Genomic DNA, 26,159 nt, shown 5'->3' on the forward strand with positions numbered 1-26,159 from the left:
GGGACAGTTTGTTTGCCAGAAAAGTGAGTATTCAGCCAAACTGAATTATGTGACTTGCCAAGTTTCACTTTTGTATCCAAAGCAGCAAACATTAACTAAATCAATAGAGGACAAGTTTTTAAAAAAGATATTTAACTATTCTATTCCAAAAACACATCTGGCATAGTATTAGGGCATATAAGATGATGATATTGTAAAAGCAAACATTTATCTCTCAGTCTTAAATTTGGGTATTCTTATGATGCTTAAGCCAAAAACAGAACTTGAGTGTCTCTGGGGAAAGAAATTCATTACATAACAGAGGCAAGGTACATATTCAAACCCCATTTCCATGCCATCCTCACAGTTCTTCTGGCTTAAATCTCATCTGATAATTTGCATCAGTTAGGCTGCTGTATCATATTGGAACTTAAATGGACATTAGTAATTCACTGTTGACCTGTGGCATACCAATTACAGGGCAGTGGGAGTCATCTATATTGGGGTACTTCATCTGTGGAGAATTTAAAAATAATAATAATGTGCCCACAATTCCAAACAATGTCAGTGATAAACTATTCTTCCTAGAAAACATGATTCATTGGCCTAAGTTCTAAACAGTTGCTATGAGGACTGTCGATCCAGGGCAGAAACTCCATCACCCTGTCCTTAGGACACAACTGCTACTCACTCAGAACTACACGTAGACAACATGTCCCATTTATTCAACCCTCTAAAATGGTCAATTATGTCTAATTTACCAAAGTAACTAGAAATCAGAAACCGTTTCTAGTCTTGGCTCTACCACTGACTAATTGTGTGACATGGGAAAAATTGCTTTAACTTCTGTTCATATCAACTTCCTCACCAAAAGAAATGAAGGTGCATACCATTGATTGCAATTTCAAACATGCTGATCCACCCTAAAATCCTTATTTTATGACTCTGTAATAAATTATAATGTTTAAAGCAGTTTTACAGAAGGATAAGCAACATGAAAATGCTATGTTATAAAAGAACTGGGAAATCATCAAAACCACATCCTAAACCCCTCATATTCTCCTTATTTTGTTTAGTTTTTCCTGCAGGGGAAGATTCACCCTGAGCTAACATCTGTTGTCAATCTTCCTCTTTTTTCTTCTTTTTTTCTCCAAAGCCCCAGTGCATGGTTGTATATTGTAGTTGTAAGTCCTTCTGGTTCTTCTATGTGAGCTGCCACCACAGCATGGCTACTGACAGATGAGTGGTGTGGTTCCACAACAGGGAACCGAACCTAGGCCACTGAAGCAATGAAAGTGCTGAACTTTAACCACTAGGCCATCAGGGCTGGCTCCTCTTTGGGTTTTGACAGATGACTCTGGCACTTGTCTACACACTGGATGACGATTTCCCTGCAAGAGAGAGGAATCACTGTTTCTAGTGCCCTGGCCCAGAGTGTTTAGAAGCAGAGAATGTTTAATAGCCCCCATTTCTCCATTTGATTGTTCAACCAGGTATGTATTTACAAAGAATATAGCTAAATAATGTATTCTACTCTCTTTAAGCCTTTTGGGTTGAGAAGCGCTCTTCACTTATTGGTCAACACACTAATGAAAGAAATAAGGAAAAGTTTTTTCACTATAAATTAGAAAAATTAGATATTCTAGAGCAAAAATCATTTTCTTTCTTTTTTAAATAGCATTCCGCTTGGGCCTTTTAAGTAATGTTAATTCAGTGGTTTGCCTTAGCAACACGGGAACTGATTATTCAAAGATTTGAATTCAGTGCATCAGACAGATTATAAGCTAATCTAAGGAAAGCTTGTTCTCTCAGCCAGGACAGTATAATGACAACCCCCCCAAACACACATATCCCCATTATTTTTTGCAATAGAAAGTATGAAATTCATGGCGGGTTATATTCTGCTTGGCATCTTGCCAATACTTAATTTTTGCCACTTGGAAACTATTTTTCTTCATGGTCAGATTTAAAACTTCTATAACCAATATTGTATTTACTGCTCCCGATATATTTTATGTACTGGATATTTTGCATAAACCTTCTAGAAATATACTTTAACTCAAAGAATCAAATCTAAAGGTGAGAACCTCAGTCAGTGTATCAGGTAAAAAGAGGAGAATATATGGATATGAGCAATGATTTATGGTAACATTTTAAATTCATTGTATGTCCATATGTACACAACTCTGTGTACATATGAGTTACAGAAGGAAGGAATATGGTAGAGGCAAGACTGACTAATGAGCTTGCTTACAAGACACAAATCATGACAAATTCCGGGTCTAAAAAAAGCCCCTAGAAACCATCTAATCTGTTTTAGAAGTAAAAATACTGAAAATCTGAGTGATAAAAATAACCTTTTTTCCTCAGGTATGTCATAAAAGAATATTAAGAATAAATTAAGACTTTTAAAACCAAAACTCATGTCTCTAATTCTTTCTTTGTGATTTCTAAGGTTAGGATATAGAGAAGAAGTGAGCCTGTGAGATAGAACAAACAGAATAACTAGAAGAACTGGTATTGGGCTAAATTTAGAAAGTGAGTAGGAATTTACTTTATTCTTTCAACCATCACAGCATTAGTTTCTAACAAAAGGCCAAGTGTCATCTAATCTGGAATGTTATATCCTCCTCTTTCCCATAACCCTCAAAGCTTAGAACTGTTGCAGCTCCCCCACTTCTACTTAGCAACCCAATTGTTCACATTTTTCTTACTCAAGAGTTAAAGATTGTATCAGACACAAAAACACTAAACCAAGAGAGGAGTTCTCACGGATAAATGCTCCAGCATCCTATTTTTCAGGAGATAATTCTGAAGGCAATGAATCTTTCTCCAAATAGCCTAGAGGAATCCCCAGTTGTCCACAGTGTTGACCCCAATGATGAATCTTTCTTTTGGCTTTTCCTCCTTCTCTTCTTGTCTCCCGTTCCCTATTCCTTCACTACTTCTTCCCAGGAACACCTCCTAAATAAGTTCTCTCCACTCAATTCCTTGTCTCAGGCTCTGTTTTGTAGAAAGCCAGACTCATATATACATCTCTTAAAGATCTCTTATTCATCATGAGATCTAATACATTTAGTAAACTGAATAGTTATTCTGTTTTTCAAAGTATCTTTCCTTTCTAAGCAAAGAAGTTTCTGGAAACATAGCACCCATTCAATAAGTCATTCATAGTTGATATGGTGAATTACCATTTGTTGTATGAAGTAGCAATTATTGTCGTTTTGTTGTTGTTGTTCTTGATGTTTTGTTTCATTCCCATAGATGGGAGTCTAAAGAGAATTAAAACCCCTTAGCTAAGATTTAAACTATATAAGTAGGAGCTTTTCAAAGCCTCTTTGATAAAACTCAGGAACAGTCATTGAACAGTTGTAATTATTGTGACCGACCCAAGAAAAAGCAGAAAAGAAAATATAAGGACGCCAATTTCAAGGGAAGGACTACTCATGTTGCTAATCATGGATCAATTAAGGGATTATGTCTTTCCTCTGTGTGGCTTCAGGATGACTAGTTTCCAAGGGGAAAAGACAAACAATTCTTAGGAGGTGTGTTTATCTCCTTGTTTATCTCACCAAAACTCTGAGCCACCTTGGAGGTAAAGAAACTGCTGTGCCTTGCACCCAAAGCATCCCAAAGGAGCAGGGAACCAGGAGATCTTTTCTTACCCTGGGCTGTGACATGTGGTATTTGTAGAGAAATGCTTACAGATCAACTCGTTTATTATTTCCTAATTTATTAAAACCGTGAACGTTATAGAAAATAATTCTGCTGAGACTTTAAGTGTAAGTTGTAGCGATTTTAAACCCAAGGTTATAAAAACTGTTTTGGTCCACTATTGATGGTATAATTTGTAGTGAAACACAAATAACATTTTAATATTTGTTCTTCCTGCAGGTCAAACATGATACAATGCCATTTAGAATTTGTCAAAAAATCATGCTTTTCTTTATGCACTTTCACACAGTTTTTCAAATTAATGTACTATTTGTAAATGTGAAGTGGTTGAAAATTTATATAGTGCGACTTGTATAAAAACAAAGTTTATGATACAATCTCCATGCATTACATAATTTTAAAAAGTACTAAGAACACATTTTACATTCAATCACATAAGATCAATAAAATGATGAAAAAGCTTAGGTACTGTAACCATAATATACAGTTTGAACCATATGAAATTGTTAGTTTTGCAGGTCAGAATGGTTGAAATCAACAATTTCATGTGGTTCATCTTATTACTTAAAACTAAACATGAAAATACTATTAAAGGGGAGGCCAGCCTGCTGGCACAGTGGTGAAGTTCACAGGTTCCACTTTAGCAGCCCAGGATTCACCGGTTCAGATCCCAGGTGCAGACCTACACACTGCTGTCAAGCCATGATGGGGCCGGCATCCCACATATAAAGCAGAGGAAGATGGGCATGGATGTTAGCTCATGGCCTCAGCAAATAGGGGAGAATGGGTGGTGGATGTTAGCTCAGGGCTAAGTTCCTTCAAAAAAGGAAGAAAAAATACTATTAAAGGGAGCTTTCAAGTCAGGGAAAATTTGTAAAAATGCTCAAATAGACAAATCTGTTCTTTGAAAAGGAAGAGGACAGCAAATTCTGATGCTACCAAGATGAACTTATATCTTTACATATTCAGCAAAGCCTGCACAATGCTAAACTTATTAGCAGAGAACTCGAGTTCACACCTTTACAATAGACTGTGTAATTTTAAGATTTCACTTCCCATCACTTCCCATGCAAACATCTTGTAATAAATGCAGAGTATAAGGACCAAGTTCTGGAATCTCTTAATTCTCCACGCTGAAAGTTGTCTCCTTGCCCTTGTACCTACTGAACTCTTACTCATTCTCTAAAACACACTTCAATGTGGACAGTGATGGATGGTAATTAGTCTTTGGGTGGTGAACATCACGTAGTCTTCACAGAAATTGAAATATAATCATGTACACCTAAAATTTATATAATATTATAAACTGGTGTTACCTCAATTAAAAAATAATAATTAAAAAAGCACACATTTCAAATAATGATTCCTCTGGCATGCTTTCTATGATGTCCCCAGGTGGAGTAATTTCTTCCTCCTCAGTGGTTCAACAAAACTTTTTTGTATTTAAATTCTTAGTATTTACCATTTAATTACCATTTGGTTTTGTACCCGACTTGCTCACTAGGCTGTATGTCCTCTGGGGAAGTACCTGAGTTCTTCCCCTGGAATCTTCTGTACCTAGCATGGAACCAGGTAAATAAGAACACAACAAACATTTCTCAACAGAGGTGAATCTCATTGTTTGATCACTCTTTGTTAAACAGAGTCAAAGATGAATTTAAAAGTCTAGGTATTTAGCAGAGAAGTAGCCTATTGATAGTATTTATAACCATGAGAAGGAATAAACATGGATAACCTATGAAGAAAGTCAATAAGCTTTGTTTTAAAATTATGAAACTTCTGGTACTATGGATTGTATTTTTACACCTAATCTTTGCATACAGTCAGGTCAGTAAGTCAACACCTTCCTGAGCACCTTCTCAGTAAAAGTTGTTCAGGTGTAGCTACCTATTTTCTGAGAATTTTGAATTCTCATGAGTCCAAGATTAAATCGATCACTCCCAAATAATTGGCCAATATTTGTGAAATTATTTGCACAAATAGATGGAGAAAATTCAATAAAAAGAAGGAGAAAAGAACTATAATTTTGTAATGCCTACAAAATACCAGACATTATGCTGGAGTTGTTCCATAGGTTCATACAATTAGTCCTCTGAGAACTGACGCTACATATGATGGTGATTGACAGATCCAGAATATAAACAGAGGACTCTCTCACTAGTCCTTGCCCTTTCTCCTACATAGGCTGTCTTGTAATTCCCAACTGTTAGACTTCAATAACCTACTGTGAGATAATAGAAAATACATATTGGTCTCTGGCCTTGCTTCCTGGTACAGAGCTCCTGAAACCCTAATTTCCTAAGTGATAAGAACACTAGGAATGTCTTTTGTTCTTACATTTGGTCTTTGATCCCAGTTCCTGACAAAGCTCCTGAAACCCTTGTAATTTCCTGGTTGACAGGAGTGTCTTTTGTCCTAATGAAGTGACTCTGGGTGTGCTCCTGGATGACGATGGTCACCAGAAAGAACAAACCATGATTGGTAGCTTGGAATTTTCAGCACTCCTCCCCATTCTCTTGAGAAGCGGGAAAGAATGAACATGGAGTTAATGATTGGCCATACCTGCATGATGAAGCCTCCATAAAAAGTCCAATAGTGTGAGGTTCAGAGAGGTTCCAGGTTGACAAACCAGTGGAGGTGCGGGGAGAGTGGCACCCTCAGAGGGGGCATGGAAGCTCTGCACCCCTACCCACATACCTTGCCCTATGTACCTCTTCATCTGGCTGTTCATCTATATCCTTTATCACAACCTTTAATAAACTGGTAAACATATGTCAGTGTTTTCCTGAATTCCATGAGCCACTCTAGCAAATTAATTGAATCTGAGGAAGGAGTCGTGGGAAGCTCCAATTTGCAGCCAAATTGGACAGAAGTTGTGGGTAACCACAGCTTGGCTGAAGTGAGGGAGAAGCAGTCTTGTGGGACTGAGTCTTTAACCTGTTGGATTTGACACTAGTTCCAGATAGATAGTGTTAGAGTTGAGTTAAATTGTAGGACAGCCAGCTTGTGTTCAGATTTCCTTTTCTTTCCTTTTGGATGCTTTTTGTTCTTTCCTCCTTTCATGTTTTTGGTTGGGAGCTCTTGGCAGCCTCTGTATCCTGTTGCTCTGAGGAAGAGACCCTGCCTGTGAGGACCACTTCTTACCCTCCCAGTAGGCATTGTCTGGTGGAAACACAAGTGACCATGGATTTATTGGCCTCCTGTCTGCTTAATCCATGGTTAATTTGCTGTCTACCCTTTTTCCGGTTCTGACTCGATGTCCAGGTAGGATTTTAAAGTCCGCATTGGTTGTAATAACTGTTAGTAATTCCTGAAAAAAAAAAAAAAAACAGAGAATAGTTCGGTGTGGGGGAAAAATCACCACACATTTGATGGCCAGAAGTGAAGTGTTCCATGTAAAAGTAAAAGATACCCAACTGGTGGAAAACTTAGTTTTTTGTTCTTAACTTTTTACCTTTACTGATTCTTCTCTTTATCAAGGATTAAGTCTCATGTTTTGTACTGCTGTAAGTGTAGGAATACCCTTAATTATCTTATGCAATAAAAAAATCGGTTTTTACAATAATGATTTGTCGATTTGACTTTGATTTTAGCTTTTATTTTATTGTGTAACAAAATTGCAATATCCAGAATCTGACCCTTATATCTATCCAATAATGAATAATCTTGTAAAATAATGCACCAAAATATAAATGATCTTAAGTGTTGATTTAAATTTTACTTATTATAAGTTTTTAAAAATTTGTACTGAAAACATTCTCACTCAGAATATTGAGCATGATGACTATGTTAAGAGCAGTGTTCTAAGCCCTAGGGTTAAAATGATAAATAGGTTCAAAATACGCATTCTTCTATGTAGCTAATACTCATAATGAGAGGAAAATGACAATAAAAATTAAGACATTAAAAAATAAGATGATGATTTTAGATCACGCTAAGGGCGATGGATGAGTAAAATAAAACAGGGTAATGAGACAGGAAATAGCAGGGAATGGGAAGGCTTGATTGATAAGGAAAGGCTCCTTTAAGAGGGTGACGCTAACTGAATCCAAATGCTAAGAAGGAGTCAGCCAGGTCCAACCTAGGTAAATATAAAATCAAATATAAGGATGTTTATCTCTTGTATAGAATTTTAACTCCAAAGCAAATTTATAAAAACATATGAAAAATTACATATCCAATAAATTTAAATTCACAAATCTAACAATATTTTGTTGAACTTGTGTGATCACCCACAGTGTGACTGTCTACACTAGTTTTAACACAGGTCTTTCTGAATTTTGCCCACCTAAAGCGACAGGGTCATGTGATGCCTTGATTCTGCCAGCACTTCTGTCTACATAGACAATCGTTCCAACGAAACACAGTGATAACACCCTGGCTTTGCTTGGTGTGAACAGTCATATAGTTATATATTCTCACTTGCCTAGGACAGATACTGAAGTATTCGGTGATAGGTGATGACATGAATATAAATGCAAATGCATAGCTCCTTATATCACTGGTGAAATATAATCAGAGATTTCCTCTGCCTACATAGAAAGCATCCCCAAGAGTGGGAGGGTGGCAGGAAGACTCTTCATTAGCCCTGACCCATTGAACATTCTTGCCATGAGTACGTGCACTGCAGTCAGCTAAAATTCTAAAACTAGTGCAAAAATATTGCCATTTAATGGGAATAAACAACTTATTTTAAATATACAATTTCTCAACCCTCTGACATGCTATTTTCAGAATAATTTTGAAAAAAGAAGAAGAAGAAAGATCCATTTTTTGAATTTTTTTCAAACTACCCATTCCACTTCAGATACTGGAAGTAAGTTATTGTGTGAATCTGTTTTTAACAACAATTCTGGTTTAATAAAAATTTGTTCTTCCCTGCTCCCATCTAACAAGCAAATGAGGAAAAACCAAAAACCAAAACAGATCTGAAAAAGACACCCATTGAAATTGCCACCAAATTATCTAATTCTAGTTGCCCACGTATCTTTAGACCAGCCCTGTTTCTACATCTGGCAGAAGCTAACACTATCTCATTCTACTTTTTTCTCCAGCTGGCAGTACAAGTTCAATTATGCCTCCCAGCCAAAACTACCTGGCCTGCAATCTTGAACCTAGGCTATTTATTTCTAATCACCTGACTTCACAGATGAGGAAATGAAAGCTCAGAGAATTTCACATTATTGCCTAAATACAACAGCTAGTTAGAGATAGAATTGGGACAAAGCCATTTAAAAATCTTCTGGTTCCAAGAATGTAAGGATGATTTTCCTATGTGATACTCCTTCCCTAAAAGGAGACTGAGTTGATTAGCCAAAATGCCTGCAGATAGTTTGGTAAAATATAGTTATTTATTATTTGTTTATACCCCTCCTGTTCTACCAAAAAAAAAAAAAAACACACAACTTTTAAGGCAATTTACAATATATACTCAATAAGCATGAAAGAAAATGCAGCTAAAACTAGGCAAATAAAGAGACAGGGCAAAAGGAAAATGAATATAGGAAAGTATGATTAAGCCAGGAATGAGATTATGGCAATGTAAACTGCAACAATCTAGACAGTTTTTAGAGGTGGGCCAAAATTTGGCTCTAAGTTTTCTAGCAGCCAATACAAAGAAGGAAATTAGATAAGTATGTGATTTATAGTACCATTAACATAAAGATAAATCAATTATTCAGGAAATCTACAAAAAGTCCTGGTAACAAGATAAAGAGAAATTTCCTTTGTTCTAATATAGCAAGATTACCTAGAATATGGATGATGATGATGGATGGATGGATGGATGGATGCATGGATGCATGGGTGGATGGATGGATGGATGCATCGATGGATGGATGGTGATAGATGGATGGATGAGTAAGGCACTAATTTCAATCAATAATTATTTTATTGATGATTATGATGTACTGAATAACTTAAGAAGATCTAATAACACACTGTAGGTTTAACTCATCACTTTAGGGAGTGGTCTGGAATAGGATTTCCTTCATTGATTTCATAGAAGTAATAGAAATAAAGGTTTCTGTAATCAAAGATAGCTTTACATAGGCAGGCTTAGATTCTGCAAGGCTTCTTAAAACCTTTAAAATTGCCGAAGTGCATGGTAAATCACCAATTTAGTTGACTCAAGTTTAAAAATCCACAGAAATTTAACAAAGAACTACTATTATGTAGAACAAAATTTTGGAACTCCTATACTGAAAATCCTAAATACTGCTTCCCTCTCATCAGAAACGACCTCTCTTCTGGTGAATTTATGTTTTCTTGTGTCACACATGGTGAAATAAATGAAATACAAAGAAAATCACTGTGATAATACAACAATTATTGACTGGTGTTTGGGTATTGTAATTTCTATGCAGGAGGCAGGAGGAAAAAGCAGAGAAGTAGGAGTCTCTGATGTTAGCAAAAAATGGAATTTAAACTCATTGTGTGCAGTCTCTTTTACTGCAGCAAGTAATAAAACACAACTTAATACGATGTTTTCATGTGGGGCAAAATTACTTGGATAATCTCCCAACGCTTTCCCTAATTCTTCAAGATTTGGTTAAAATCCTTCCTTATCCTGACATCTTCTTCTAGTACCACCAGCCCACAGTGAAATCAAATCCCTATGATTTCAGAGGGTTTATTATTTATAAATCTCATCTGACAAATCTCAGCTTTGTCTGTTCACCTAGAGTGCAACCTTTATATCCTCCAGAGACACAATATCTTGTCTTACTCATGGTAGACTCTGTAAAGTTTTGTGAATTTGACTTTATGATACAATATGGTTGATTTGATTACATAAAAGATTTCATTGAATAATACTAAAAGATAAATGACTATAGACTGCATGTGACTTTAATGATTGAAATAGTTATGATATCTGTCTTTCTAAAAATTAGAAACACATGCTTGTAATTACAATTATTATCAATCTTTTAACCAAAAAAATTGTTCAAATCATTCCTAACTGACAAGAGGGGCTAATCTATAACAACAATTGGCAAGATGTGTTGAACTTACCCTGTAGCAGGCATATGTATTTTAATTCTTGCAGGAACTTTATGAGATGCCATTGTACTGATTATACAGAAGGAGAAACGGTACCTTGGAGAATTTGAATGACCTCACATGGTTACACCATCAGTAAATGGTAGAGTCAGGATTCCAATCCCAAGTCTGATTTCAAATACTGTCCTAGTCCATTCAGGCTGCTATAACAAAAATGTCACAAATTGGGTGGGTTCTAAACAATAAAATTTATTTCTCAGAGTTCTGGAGGCTGGGAAGTTCAAGATCATGGCGCTGGCAGATTCCATGTCTTTTGAGAGCCTGCTTCCTAGCGGATTCTCACATGGTAGAAGGGCTGGGAGCTTTGTTGGGCCTTCATAACAGAGACTAATCCCATTCATGAGAGCTCTGTGCTCATGACCTGATCACTTCCCAAATCCCAACTCCTAATACCATCACCTTGTGGGATAGGATTTCAACCTAAGAATCTGGGGGGGACTCGGTCCATGGCAGATACTATGCTTTCTATGCTGATATGCTGCCTTGCAATAATAAAGTAACTTTGTCTCCTAAATCAGTTTATTATCCTGATATTTGTTCAAACTGGTTGACGAAGTATAACCAACCTGTTAAGCTGTAATAACGGCAAATAGCACAACCAAAAAATATTAGAGAAAGAAATTCTATAAAAACAAAGAGAAAAATAATGGCAACTCTAGACTTTTTTTTAAAGTCAAATTATCATTCTGATTTGAGGGAGTTGTGGCTTATTTTAAGTAAAATCTTTCGGTCACCTCAGGCTAAAAAGGCCGTCATAAAAGAACCATAGGGGGGCTGGTCCCGTGGCCGAGTGGTTGAGTTCGCACGCTACGCTGCAGGCGGCCCAGTGCTTCGTTGGTTCGAATCCTGGGTGCGGACATGGCACTGCTCATCAAGCTACGCTGAGGCAGCGTCCCACATGCCACAACTAGAAGGACCCACAACAAAGAATATACAACTATGTACTGGGGGCTTTGGGGAGAAAAAGGAAAAAAAAAAAAAAAAGAACCATAGGCCCTGCCATCCATACCTGCTGCCACCAACCAAGGGCAGATTGCATTTTACAGAAGGGAAAGAACCACTGCTCTCTCATTGATGGCTAAATCCATTTCAAACATCAGAAGCAATTTCTCAGCAGCTCTGCAAATACGCTTAATACCAATAGATCCCAGCTTCCTTTTAGCCACCTGCCTTAGTGTCTCGTCTGAGAAACATGCCTGTCCTGGTGAAGGCTGGTGCTCACTTTGTGGACATTCAACACTCAGAATTGTTACGGTAGGGGAGGAAGAAATTTTCCTCGACCCTCTTTGGGTCCCTGACTGGGTCTGAAAATTAAACTGACAAAGACAGATTAACAGAAGAATATTATACAAATTTTATTGAATTTGCACATGCACATGGGAGACTTCACAAGAAAATGAAGACCCAAAGTGACCACAGTAGGAAGCTATTATACATTTTAGACAAAGAAACAACATATTTATGAAGAATTGACAAGACAAAGAGGTTTGGGTTAGGAGTAGTAAATGGTGAAGAAGTAACCAGGAAGATAGATAGTTGATTAACAAGAGTTATTTACAGATTTCTCTGCTGCTTTCTCTGGGCTGATAAGAGAATGGGCCAGTAAAAGGAGAATTCATTTCCTGCCTTTAGGAAGAAAAGGGGAAGCTTTTTCTTCATTTACTGCTCTTAATTGCCTTCAACTCGAAATAATTTTTACATCAAAGAAACATATTTTGGGGTGACATATTCTGGTTTCCTTCATTATTGACTGCTTGGTCATTTTGGTTGTCCCTTGTATTTATGACCTAAGTATTTAACACACACACACACACACACAAACGCACGCACGCACGCACAGGCACACACAGAACAATCTCATTCATTTAACAGTTCTTTTGAAAACCCCATGCTTTCTTCAGGAGAGAAGTTATATCAAATTAAAAGTCCTCAAGGAAAGAATAGGCCTTTGAATTTTTCTTTATTTGAACAAAAATATACATATCGTAACAAAATATCAGTACAAAAATGTGCCAAGTCAAAAATGAAAGTTACCAGAGTTCCACTTCCCAGAAATAACCAATCATTAACTTGAATCATATGTTCCTGGAATTTTCCCATGTCCAGAAAAACAATTGTTTTTAATGTAGGTCTAGGCAAAGCTTTCTTTACTTCTGTTGAAAATGTCAATATGCATATATTTGACAATTCCTGTTGTGCAATTCTTCAACTTCAGCAAAGATATCGTAAGAGCTATAAGCAAACAAGTATCTCTTAATGAACCTGTTATTTTTACTCTACTGAAAACCTCCTCTAAAGGTATTGATTTTTTTTCAGTAGAAGGAGACTTTTCCAATGATGGCTGTTTTTCTCCCTCAACCCCTGTGTCACGGAGAAGGACAGAAATTCCACTCAATTGTTGTTGTTTTCATACTATTCTCCTTCCTTTCTCTCTAGAAACTTCATTACTTCTCACATTCGCTATTATTTACTGACTCTTGCATCATCCTCCCATGTTTCTCAATGATTTTACCTACCTGCTTACTGTCATTCTCTTCAAAAGTTCTCCTCTGTTAGTTCTTTGAATTGTCGACAGATGTGTAGACAGTCCTACCAACAGCCTGGCCATTCAGTTCCCTGAACGCTCCTCGTCCTCTGAGGATCTTGAACTCCGCTCTCCTTCAGCCAGTCACTCCTGCAATCACCAAGTAGACCTGCACCACGAGTGCAGTAGCCATTAGCCACATACGACTATCGAGCACCTGAAATGTGCTTGGTCCAAATAGAGATGTGAGTGCAGAATATACATCAGATTTCAAAAACCAAGCACTAAAAGAAGAATGGAAAATATCTCCTTAACAATTCTTATATTGATTATAAGTCAAAATAATACTTTTATTTATTTGTTTAAATAAAATCTGCTACTAAAATTAATTTCGCCTATTTCTACTTTTTTGCATCTGCAAGAAAATTGAAAATTACAAGTGTGCCTTGTACTTGTGCCACACCGTAGATTCACTTTAAAATCTTAACCACGAACCTCTAGGGGGCTTTTCACATTGCCAGGAAGCTGCATGAAACATTCCTAGACCATTCATTTTACCACTTTTCGCACCTTCTCCTTTCTCCTCTACCCCTACACTCAGCTGCTGATTTTGATTTGATTCTCATGGAGAAATTTGAAACCATCAGAAGAGTATTTGCATTTTGACTTCCATCACCTCTCGGCATGGGTACATGTACTCCCATGTGCTCTGTGTTTCTGTTCGTTAGCAAAAATGAACTATCCATACCAAACTCTCCATTTGTACATTGCATCATGATCCATCTTGACTCCTCAAGAGGTTTGCTCCAATGGTTATGCCCTCTTCCTCCTACAGATTCACATTTTCACTCTTAAATGCACTGCATTTATAAGGATACAAACATACTATTATTTCTGAAACTTGTGAAAATTTTTATTACTCACATTTTGTGTGCCAGCACTATTTTATTGTTCCACTTAATAGCAAAAATCCTCAAGAGCTGTTTATATACACTATCTCAAACTTCCTTTCTTGAATTCTTTCTTAAACCACGTGAATATTTTCCCCCACCACTCCTCTAATGCTGCCACACTGCTAAATCCAATGGTCAATTTTCAGGCTTCATCCTGCTTGAACCATCAGCGGCATTTGACACAGTTAATTACTCTTCTTCTCTAATTGACTTTCTTCACTTGTACAAGGATATCTCACTTTCTTGATTTTTCTCCTTTCTCACTCTCACTGGTCATTCCATAGAGTCTTCCCTTTTCCTGTAGCTTTTAAAATTGAAGATTCAGAGGTCAGTCCTTGATCATCTTCTCTTCTCTAGCTATACTCCCTGTCTTGGTGACTCATTCTAATAATCTTAAATCCACTTGCTACTGATTCCAAAATGTCTATCTCCAGCTCACACCTCCTTTCTCAACTCCAGACTTTTATCTCCAAGTGCCTACTCGACATCTCTATTTGGATGGCTAATAAACATTGCAAACTCAAAAAAATCTAGAACTGAGCTAATCTTTTCCCTTCCACAAAATCTACTCTACAGAAAACCTTCCTTATTTCATTTAATAGCAATTCCATCTTTCTGGTTAGTGAGATCAAAATCCTACAGTCATCCTTAACTACAAGCTACATATAATCCACTGGAAAATCCTTTTGGCTTTATCTTTAAAAATGTATGAAGAATCCAACAACTTCTTTCAACCTTTCCACCACCCACTCACCTCCCCCCAACACACTATTCTCAATATTTTAAGCAAGAGTAAACGTAAATTGGATTATATCACTCCTCTTTAAACAAACTTTCAAAAATTCTCAATTTTATTAAAATAAAAGACAAAATCCTTACAGGAGTCTACAAACCCAGTATTATACGTCCTCCATTACCTTCTGATCTCTACTCTCTTTCCCTTACTACAGTCCAGCTATACTGGCTTCTTTGCTCCTCCACAAAAGCAAGTAGCTTCTACCTATGACCTTGTCTCTAGCTATGCAGAGTGCCTAGAATGTTCTTCTCCTTTTAAGTAATTCCTTCACCGCTTTCAAAACTATTCAAATTCCACCTATGAAAATGGTGAAAGTATGCCTACACTGACTACCCCATTTCTTACCATAATCCACCCCATCTCTTCAAACTGAAGACTCTTGATCTTTCTTGTCATGTTTTCCTTCTTTTTCTTCTCTAGCACATTTCATCTTCTAACTCTCGGGTAACTTACTTACTGATTAGCTTTATTGTCATCTCCTTTTAAACTAGAAGCTCCATGAAAATATGGATCTTTGCTTTGTTCATTGATGCATCCTGCACAGCTAGAAGTAGCACCTGGACCACATTCTATCTTTGTTGAATGAAGATAATTATCTCTGGGAATTTAGTGCTAAACCCAAGTAGAGTGTAAAAATATTTCTCATCGTTCTTCATTTACTGAAAACATTCCAAAGATTTTGGCCTTAGATTGTGATGTAGATATTCATGAATTATTTTTTACTATTGGAATAATGTTTATCTAAAATCTTCTACGTCTATCCTGGCATTCATCTAGATTGTTCCATTTGCTTTGCCATAGAGCTGCAAGAGTTCCCTCTTACATATAACCTCAGTGGTCACCTTCGAAAGACACAGCAAAACTAGCCTAAATCATCAGTCTTAAAATTCTTGTAGGTGCAAGAGAATCTCACAACTTTTTATGAATCCTCAGTTAAAATCTGATTGCTCTTCAGTGTGTATATTGGTTTCCTAGGATTGCTATAACAAATTACCAAAAGCTTTGTGGCTTAGAACAACAAAAATTTATTCTCTCACAGTTCTCCAGAAGTCCTAAATCAAGGTGCTTCCAGGACCATACTCCCACCAAAGGCTCTAGGGGAGAATTCTTCCTTGCCTCTTCCACCTTCTGGAGACTCCTGGAGTTCCTTGGTTTATAGCTTCCTAACTCCAATCTCTGCCTCTGTCTTCACACGGCCTTCCTCTCTGTATGTCTCCATCTCCAAATCTCCTTCTCTTCTCTATAAAGACAGCAGTCATTGGATTTGGAGCCCACCCTAAATCCAGGATGATTTTATCTTGAGATCCTTAACTAATCACATCTACAAAGACTTTCTTTCCCAATAAAGTCACATTGAAGTTCTGGGTGGACACGAATTTTGGGCACAATATTTATTCCACTGTAGTGTGTAAAAATTTAAAACTTTTTAAATCATTTATATTAATTATCCCTCATGATTTGTGCCTCTTGAATGTTCAGTTTTTAAATTTTGCCATCTTTGAGTTGTTTGTTTTGCTTTCTTTTTTGTAAGACACACTAAGCACATGACTTATAACCCTCCTTTGGAATAGTTCCCAAAGGTATGGAAATAATGACAAATCAATATTTGTGTTCTAAGTAGTTGGAGGCACGTAAGTTTCTCCCAAATGTCCTATTGCACAAAGAGATAAAAGATCAGAGTTGAGAAAACAGGAACATAGAATCGCAAGTAGAATGTTTGGATAATTTGACCCTGTCCAGGTGACCTTGACCCTCAATGTCATGTACGGTATGGACATGTAATTTTGCAACCTGCTGGGCCCTGCAAGTTAAGCATTAGTGGAGTCCTTCCCCTTGCCTTGAGCAATAACAAGAACACTTTCACTACTATGAGGAAAACCACAGAGGTGTTTAAACAGAGGCTGTTCTGATGACGATGTGGCTGCAGCTGAGTGACAAACAGTAACCTCCCACACACTGAGCCAATAGCAGATCACAGCAGCCAACTGTGTATATTACTCCTATGTGTATTACAAAACAGTTACTTCCTAAATTTAAAGATCTAAGGATGAGCATTTCATTCAATCAGTACATGAGAACACAAATTGGAAGAATTCTATTTGGATCATAAGTTCAACAACTTATTAGATATCGTCAGGTAATGAGAAATAGATTAAAGAAATAGAAAATATGTGACTCACTTTTGTTTTGATACAAGAAGTTTGGTGTCTAGTATAGCTGCTAGAAAAGTATAAAATAAATACAGCACAAGTGAATTTTTGAGTTATTTAAAAGGAACCTGCAGAAGTTAGCAATGCTATGTACTGCCTTAGCATTCTTTTCATAACCACCCGAATAACTGAGAACTAAAGTGATCAAGAGCCCTATCTCCTCTTCTACAACTAAGTATTTTGGTGCTTTAAATTGATTAATCTAAGTCTAAAGCATCACGAGTTTTTATTCTCAAATTAGCAATGTTTTTCTACTAAAATATATTTTGAGTCACTAACTTCTAACAGATAATTATGGAAAATGAGATAGCAGTAAGCACAGTAAACTTATTTTAATTAGTCTTTCCAGAAAAGGTGCCAATTTCAAGAATTCCCTAAATGAGTAACCATGGGAATGTTTTACTGTATTTACTTAAAGTAATTCATTAATTTTTTTTTTTTAAAAACAGGGAGATCAGAAGTTACAGCTCTTCTTTACAGAAGAATGCCAACAAAAAAATGAGAAAAATGATAGAAAGGGAATATCATCATTTTGTAAACACCGTGCAATAATTAACTCAGGTAAGATTAATTGATTTATGCTAAACTCATTGCATGAAAGGTTGAGTATAAGATATTCCGATCACAAAGAATTGTTCCCACAGATTGCTTGTTATAGTCATGTGCTGCCTAACAATGTTGTTGTCAATGAAAGAGTGCATATACAACAGTGGTCCCCTAAGATTAGCACCATATAGCCTATGTGTGTAGTAGGCTATACTATCTAGGTTTGTGTAAGTACACTCTATGATGTTCACACAGCAACAAAATTGCCTAGTGATGCATTTCTCAGAACGTATCCCTGTAGTTAATTACAAAAGGGAAAAGGTCCATTTACAAAGGAGAAATATGACAGACACTGCTTTAACCAAGAGATCAAATTTATTGTCACTAATAATAAGAGAACTAAGATCACAAAAATCTTTTGATGCTTTGTGAAGGACATGCATCACCTATGTGGTACTCCAATAACTTTAAATATTTGACCTGAACCTAATCATGAAGAAGAAACTGCACAACCCTGAATTAAGAGGCATTCTTCAAAGCATGTGATGTGGCTTCTTCAAAAATAGTAATGCAACAAGAAGATAAAAAAACAAGAACTAAATTAATGGCTAGGGAAATGTTCTTGATTAGAGGAGACTAAAAGGACATGACAACTGAACACAGTCTATGATCTTTGATGGGATTCTGGGTTGGGCAAATAAATCATTATAGGGCTCCTTTTAGGAAGAATTTGGAAATTTTGAATTTGGAATGTATAATAAATAATAGCGCTGTATCAAAGTTAAGTTTCTCTTTCGTTTTTAAAGATTGGTACCTGAGCTAACAACTGTTGCCAATCTTCTTTTTTTTTCCCTGTTTTTTTTTTTCTCCCCAAATCCCCCGAATACATAATTGCATATTTTAGTTGTGGGTCCTTCTAGTTGTGGCATGTCGGACACAGCCTCAACATGGCCTAATGAGCAGTGCCATGTCCGTGCCCAGGATCCGAACCCTGGGCCGCAGAAGCGCAGCACGCCAACTTAACCGCTGCGCCAACTGGACCGGCCCCCAAACTTAAGTTTCTAGAGTGAGATTTTTATATTGTATTTATGCAGCAGGATATTCTTTTTTTATAAGCATAAGAGGATGGTGCCTTTAGAGGTGAAGATAAAGCAAATGAAGGAAAACATTGAGTCAGTGAACTACAGAAAAGAGTATATAGGTATTTCATTGCAAAATTTTTGCAACTTTATTGTAAGTTTGCACTTTTCAAAATAAAAAGCTGGAAAAAATGCATTTTCTTTAAATGTCATAAGAGTGTGTATAATGAAAAAGTACAAGGCTAGCACAAACTTTTTATTCATTCAACAAATATTTACTCACTGCCTCCTATCTGCTAAACATTTTCCTACCCAGTCGGATGGATCAGCAAATGAATCAGGCGAAGAGCCCTGCCTCGTGGAATTTACATTCTCTCTCCTCAGGTCTGTGCTTCCTCCTCTGTTAAAGGGGTGAGGGCGGTGGATAGCAATAAGAGTTGGGGTTTGTGATTTTGTAAGGTCTCTTTCTACATGAAATGCTATCATTTTAGATGCGTGAATTTCTTTGCTTTGAATAGATATGGTACAGTGGCTAATTTCTTCCACTTAGTGTTTTATAAAAAGAATATATTGTAATGGATACAAAGACACTAACCAACAATGCTTACACACAGGGCATAACAGAAAATAGCAGTATTGGTTCTGCTTTTGATATTATTACAAACCCAAAGCAAGACACCATTGACGTATTTATTTAAAAAATGCTAAATTGTGTGTTTGCTTTGGCTTTTCTTTCCAAGATTATTAAGGAAAAAAATCTAATTTCAATAAAAGAAAAAGTATTCTTTACATTGTCTTCTTTTACAGACCCTGTAGTCTTTATCAAATCTGTCTAAATCAAAAAGAGAAATTGCGTCACTACTAATGGTTATACATTGCCCCAAACAGAAGGTAAAATACCAAGTTTTAATTCAAAGCTAAATTTAAAAATAGTACCCATAGATGACCTTTTTTCATACCTTTACATATATGCCAATACAATAGAATCAAAATTTTTATTAAAAACACATAAGACTTTTTGAAAAGTACAACAAATAGGAAATACTTAAATAAGACACATTTATGTGCCTGCCTAACTGGTACTGAGCCAGAATATACTTCTCTAGGCACTGCATAAAATTCTTAATGTTGCTTATGCTCTGAATTCAAATGTAAGGTCAGATAACAGGGTGTTTTTTTTTTCCTATCCAATCTTTTATTTCATCTTTTGCATTTATCAGCAGTAATGAGTGATTTTTCTGCCACTGATGCTACGTGTGCAAGGGTTTCAGATAACGATAATTCAGAACGCTCTTGATTCTCCTTGGATTTGGTTTTGTCACTTAATTACCCATTTTTATGTTTGTGTGCATGTTGGGATTGGTGATGGAAGGGATTTGTAAATCTATATTTTGCCAAACGCACTTGCTGTGTGCACCAACTGCAATGAGCTGGGGGAAAGAAGGAAGGAAAGTGAGAGCTTCCGCATTTAGTTTTAAAGAGATACCTTAGAGAGTTAAGAAAGTTGAGGTCACAAAGGGGAAAGAAGAGATGACTGGGACAAGGATGCCAGGCTTTGATTTCAAACAGGGAAGATAAGGGCAAATGGGAGGGAGATTTCCTCACTAGACAGAGAAGATGAAATTCAAATTTACTAAACGTCACTAACAGAATGGACATGAGAGTGAAATATTTGTAAAACTGAAGAGCAAGGAAGAAAAGGAAACACCATTGGAAAGTTCATTTTAAGCAGAAGAGAGCTGAGAAGTTATGAGATCAGTACAACAAGAGTAAACATATTCAGCACTTTAAAATACCGCAGAGGAGAGGAACAAGCTTGGGCAGCTGAAAATAAGAAGATGTCTTCTTTTCTTTTATCCTTTATCTAGTAAAGGATAGATAAGACAGAGCAAGATCTTGCCTGCGTGCCTTTCTATCTGTTTCGCTCTTTTTTTCTCTAAGGCACGCACAAAGGCACTGTGGGGAAGTCACTAAAGGGTGTGGACAAGGGGAAAGAGGAAGTGAAAACGTCAAATGAACTTTAAGAAAATTTCTAGTTATGCCTGAGCCTTGGTTAAATTATGAAGCAGAGAAACAATGGCTTTGGAAGGTTCTTTGCCTGTTTTTTCTCTTGATTTTTCTTCCTGAACTTCCCCCGACAGGAGCCCCCTCTCCTCACTGTCTTTATCTTGTCCTGTTCCCCCAGCCTGGCCTGGATCCTTCTGCACTAGCCCTACCAGTCTGTCCCCAGACAAATCAGCTAACAACTGACTCTGTCCTTAGAAGCTCTCCCAGCGGAGAACTGATAACTAGGCCTACTTAGCCCACTGAAAGGTAAACTTGTTCATCGTCAGGGCTCCACAAAGCTGTGGAAAGATGGTAGGAGGAAAGAAGGAGGACTAGCAAGGGACGGAAGGGTGAATAGGTATGTTGGCTGGTATTTCTCTCAGAAGAATTTTAAACTAACTGAAATTGTGAATTAACTGAAGTTGCAGTTTCACCCGGAAGAAAAGATCTTTGTTGGAGAGATTCACACATCTTGAGATTGACCCTCTTCTTGAAATTTTTAATTTGGTGATTGGGAAATTATTCCCAGGACTTTTGTTTACGTTGCTTGATATTTCTCAGTTTGCCTCCGTATAAGACTAGTTTCAACTTAGAGTACCGAGTTTCCGAGTTTCCAAGAAAATCTATGTAAAATCTACATGACAATGTTAATGGTTAGTGGTTATTTACTTGTAAAATGTTACCATGGCAATTCTAAGAGGCTCTAAGTAGAGATATATGCAATTTCTCAGTTGTGTCAAGAGATGGTGCCATTTATACACAATAATGCATATTCTCCTTTTTATTATTTAATATAATAAATTCTAATAATTTTTCAAAAGTGTTACTATGAACAAATAATTGGATTTTGTGCTTTATTGAATTTGCATGCTTTCAGTAATCATTTCTTCTTGAGGAGATATTTTGTGGTGTTTTGTTTTGTCATTTTCATTGATTACCATTTCTGTTTAAAACAGCTTCATCTGCTACAAAGAAACTTCATTGGGAAAAGACATCTTTACCCTGCAAATTTCTACATTTTGATCAAAACTTTATAAGAATAGGTAGAAATAAAAGCTAAGGAGACTTTACCTGGTAGGTCCCCAGAGTGTCAACTTGCCTGGTCAGGGCTAACTCTAAAACCACAGATATTTGTAGGAATTGTCCCTTTAATTCTGAAAAAATGATTTCCTAATGATATTTTTTGATTTCACTTTACACTTGCTTCTCAACAGTCCATAAATGCCCATCACTGGTTCTATCAGCGTCTTTGGTTTGGAGATTACGTGCTTCATGAGGCAAAACATGGCAACATAAACATTTAAATTGCCCCGTGTTTTACAACCTCAACTGCTGTATTTTATATAAAGGCCACAAAATGAATAAGGTTTTATTGGTGAAAATTGAATTATACCTCAAGGACTCTTTCTTACTGAATAATGCGAATGGAGAAGGTTGAGACATCAAAAGCACATGCTGAGAAAGGTGGGTAAGGAGTAAAAGCCTCAGAATAGTTACAATTTTCATTTCTAAAGGCTAGAAATTAGCAAACAGAAAAGGGGATTTTTTTTTTCATTTGGGAAAGTTGATTTCTAATATTATTTGTATATAATATAAGTAATACAGTTTTTCTTACTTAGGAAAAGACCAATTTGTATGAGAGAATTGAAAATAGTTTTAAAATATTACTATATGCTAGGAACTGGTCTTTGGTTTTATTTTGTTTTGTTTTTTTGATTTCTGTTTATCATATGCCTAACGTTTTACTTCTAAAATACAGCAAAATTGGTTTGCTCTTCCTCAAAATGCTTCTATAAAGATCAGTATTGAAGGGCCACTTGCCGTAAGTCCATAGCACGTACTCCAGTGCCGTTTCCTTATGGCTGGTGGGTCATTTATTAAGCCCATTGTCATCTTCCTGACAGTAATACACCACCTCATTTCTCACTATTCATCTAAAATAGTATTTTAGGAAAAAACTATTTTGAAACTCTAGCAGGTGGATGATTACTCCAGTAAAGCCAAAGCAATTGTCAAGGAGTAAATTTATATTAAATGGGTTTATTTTTGACAGATAAACTTGAAACATATTTTTCAGGGTAATGCTCGCAACCAGCACTACTTGCTAGGTCAGTGACTGACTACCAGATTATTCTTCCCTTCTGAAAGCTTTGGTCCCTGTAGCAAGACAAGGGCCCAGTGCCCAGAGACGAGCTCCTTCTGTCAGAGTTGCTTCTTCATATGTGTTTGTAACTAACGACTAAATAATATGAGATAGAGCATTATTAAATTTATCTTGCTGATAAGAAATAACAGCAATAGCTTGTCTTATACTTCTGATTTTGCCTTATGACTATGCCAGTTACTTTATACATATGTACATATATATAAATAACCTAATTTGATATTAAAAACAACAGTATGTGGTGCATTTTGTCAAATTTATTCAAAAAATGAGCTAACTAGATTAAGACAAACTTTCCTGTTTAGCATACAGTCTCTGTAAAATAATCACAATATAATTTGTAACTGGGTCTTAACATTTTGCAAATGAAATTGACTCCCTTAGAAAACGTTCGTAGGTGCCTTCTATCTATTCTTATATACCCCATGACTTAAGCGTAGCTCAATGATTGAAGATTTATGAAGTATTAAATAATGATTTAATGATAAGTTACACTTGAAACCTTTTAGAGGTAAATTAATACTGTTAGTTGACAAAAATAATACTTTTTTGTAATAGTGAGATAAAAGTACTTTAAGGATCATGAATAAAATATATGTATGTACATATTTTTTCTAACGCAAACATTTTTTCACCATTCCCCATGCAAGTGTGTCTAACCATATGGCCACTTGATCTCCATTGATTTCTCAGCTTTATCACGTTCCCATAGCCTCCCACACATCTGGTTCCCCCCCTCAATCTCCACAGATATCCTTACTTCTTGAATACTTCTTGAATTGAAGCAATAAAAGTGGATTCATCTAATTATGAACATTTATGAGGCCAGTGAGAATTCATTTCTTACATGAGAAGTTTAGACAGTGTTCAAAAGTCCCTGAATATTTTACCATTTACCACATCACTACTAAATTGTAGAAAAGCAACAAAAGTAGCTAATATTAATTGAGTTCTTATCAAGGTCCAGGTAATGTGCCAATCTGTCCCCAGGTATTATCTTATTTAACACTCACAACAAACTGAGGAGGCAGAGACTATTGCTCCCATTTGACAAAAGAGGAACAAAGTATTAGAAAGATTAAGAAACTTGCCTAAAAGTCACACAGGTTACAAGATGCAAGGGCTGAACGAGAAGCAATATCTTTTCATTTCAAAGGCCGTCTCATTCTCTGAACTGTATTGTAGCCTTCGCTTGGCAAAGGAATTCTCCATGTCTTCTTCTACAAAAAAAAGAAAACAAATTAAACCCAAAGAGAATTCTGAATATGTTACAGATTGCCATAAAAATTTTAAGGCCACCCCTACTGGTCCTTATCAATCAATATCAATAAACATGATTTGATTGATTATTGATGATCTTAAAAGGGTAAATTTACTTTTGAAAGAGGCAGACAATAGATTACTTAACTAATAATGCAACTTTAAACATTCTGACTAAACACCAACTGCAGTAAAATAGTTGTTTATCAAAGCATATGAAGCTATGAAAGTTACATTCAGCCATAAAATATCCTACCACAAGACTAAGATTAATTCAAGAACAGAGTTCTTTTTAGCCCCACTTATGACTTTCAGAAGAATCAGCCTGATTTTGCTTATGACAGCTACGGAAATTCATGATTCTTCAGGGAAAAAGAGTATTTTAAACATTAGAGTTAATTTTTAAAAGACTGTGAGTTGTTGTAAGCAACTTATTCAAAGTGGGTTCCTTTCAAAATTGGAAGTAACAACATATTAATGTGATTGCACTAATACATTTGCACTAACAAGAGGCACTCTCTACATAGCATTAGCATATTCTCCTTAGATGCATTTAGTCAACAGTTCTATTTCTTGATTCCTGGATAAACCATGCAACTCAAGGTGAATACTGAGTCCTTACGCATGACACATAGAAAGGGAAACCTGTTTATACTTACGTTAGTTGTGTTGTTTACAGACAGCATGGATTTCCTAACTCATTACCTTTTTTGGTTTAATTATATTATGGGCAAAACCTTAAGGACTTTTGGAAAAGATAAAGCTTTGCCTTTCAAAGAAACCGCTGCCATCTCCCACTGACCAAAAGAAGTTTCACCACGATTTTGCCATCTCTACTTCCTTTCATGGGGTACATAATGTTGTACGGAACCGGAGCAAAATTCGCAAGGCGATCTGGTTGATGGTGGTCCTGGGCTCGGTCTTACTCGTGGTGTGGCAGATCTACAGTCGCTTGGTCAACTACTTCACGTGGCCAACCACGACATCTATAGAAGTTCAGTATGTGGAAAAGATAGAGTTCCCGGCTGTGACATTTTGTAATCTGAACAGGTAAGAATTACCCTTTAATAATAATAAGTCTTCATAACTTTGCTCTTATAACCTTCCTCAGATGACTGAAATAGAGTCCTACTGTGCGATAGTTAACATATGTGACACTATCGAAGTTCTTAAATTGTACTTAAAAACACAAATTTGGGGAAGCAAAGAAGCACATTGATTTCTTCTTTCATTTGTTTTCCTTCTGCTTTTCCTTCCTTCCACAATCATATGCCAGGCAACACGTCAATTCCTGTGGTTAAATGGATGTAAAAGTCCTGATCTCTTTACTTAAAACATTTGTTAATTAGCAAAAAAGAGAGAAACATAAAAAATCACAATGTAATGTGTATGGTGATTCTGCAGTACAACAAAGATATATGCAAAGGCTCTGAAAGCACAAAAGACACAGTGACAGTCTCTGTCAGGGTTGCCATGGAAATCTGAGTATTAAGGATGCCCAGGCAGTTTCTAGGTGGAGATATGCAAGAACTGGAAGAGGAAGCTACTGTGCAAAAGTGTGGAGAGATGAAATGCCCTGGTGTGTACCTGACGAGATATTTAATGTAATAGAGGCAGGGCCAGCTTCGTGGATGCATGATGTGTGCAGTCAAACAGGGCCCTGTGCTTAAAAGAGCCTCACACTTGTTTTAATGCTCTGTTGTCACAGTCTTGAGTCTTTGACTACCAATCCCTCCAGAAAACTGCAATTCACTGGCTGTGCACCAAGTTGACTACAGGAAAGGCACCTTTCTCTCAGGAGGCCTTCCAGGAAAAGCCTTGTAATTGCCTATTGTCGAGTGTGAAAGATTGCACAAAGGATTTTC

At 36.5% G+C, this 26,159-nt stretch overlaps 1 protein-coding gene across 1 annotated transcript in view; it reads left to right on the top strand.

Annotated features, from left to right (window-relative positions):
- The first annotated feature begins 17,007 nt into the window (after positions 1-17,007).
- Positions 17,008-26,159, top strand: part of ASIC5 (acid sensing ion channel subunit family member 5) — a 38,952-nt gene continuing 29,800 nt past the window's right edge. The window contains exons 1-5 of the mRNA XM_070257505.1: positions 17,008-17,126; positions 17,649-17,760; positions 19,141-19,208; positions 22,085-22,334; positions 25,038-25,344. Of these exons, the coding sequence (XP_070113606.1) occupies positions 22,289-22,334; positions 25,038-25,344 (353 nt within the window). The 5' untranslated portion in view covers positions 17,008-17,126; positions 17,649-17,760; positions 19,141-19,208; positions 22,085-22,288. The remainder of the gene's footprint in view (positions 17,127-17,648; positions 17,761-19,140; positions 19,209-22,084; positions 22,335-25,037; positions 25,345-26,159) is intronic.

Source organism: Equus caballus, chromosome 2 (assembly GCF_041296265.1).
Source record: "Equus caballus isolate H_3958 breed thoroughbred chromosome 2, TB-T2T, whole genome shotgun sequence".
In the NCBI taxonomy this organism is placed as follows: Eukaryota; Metazoa; Chordata; class Mammalia; order Perissodactyla; family Equidae; genus Equus; species Equus caballus.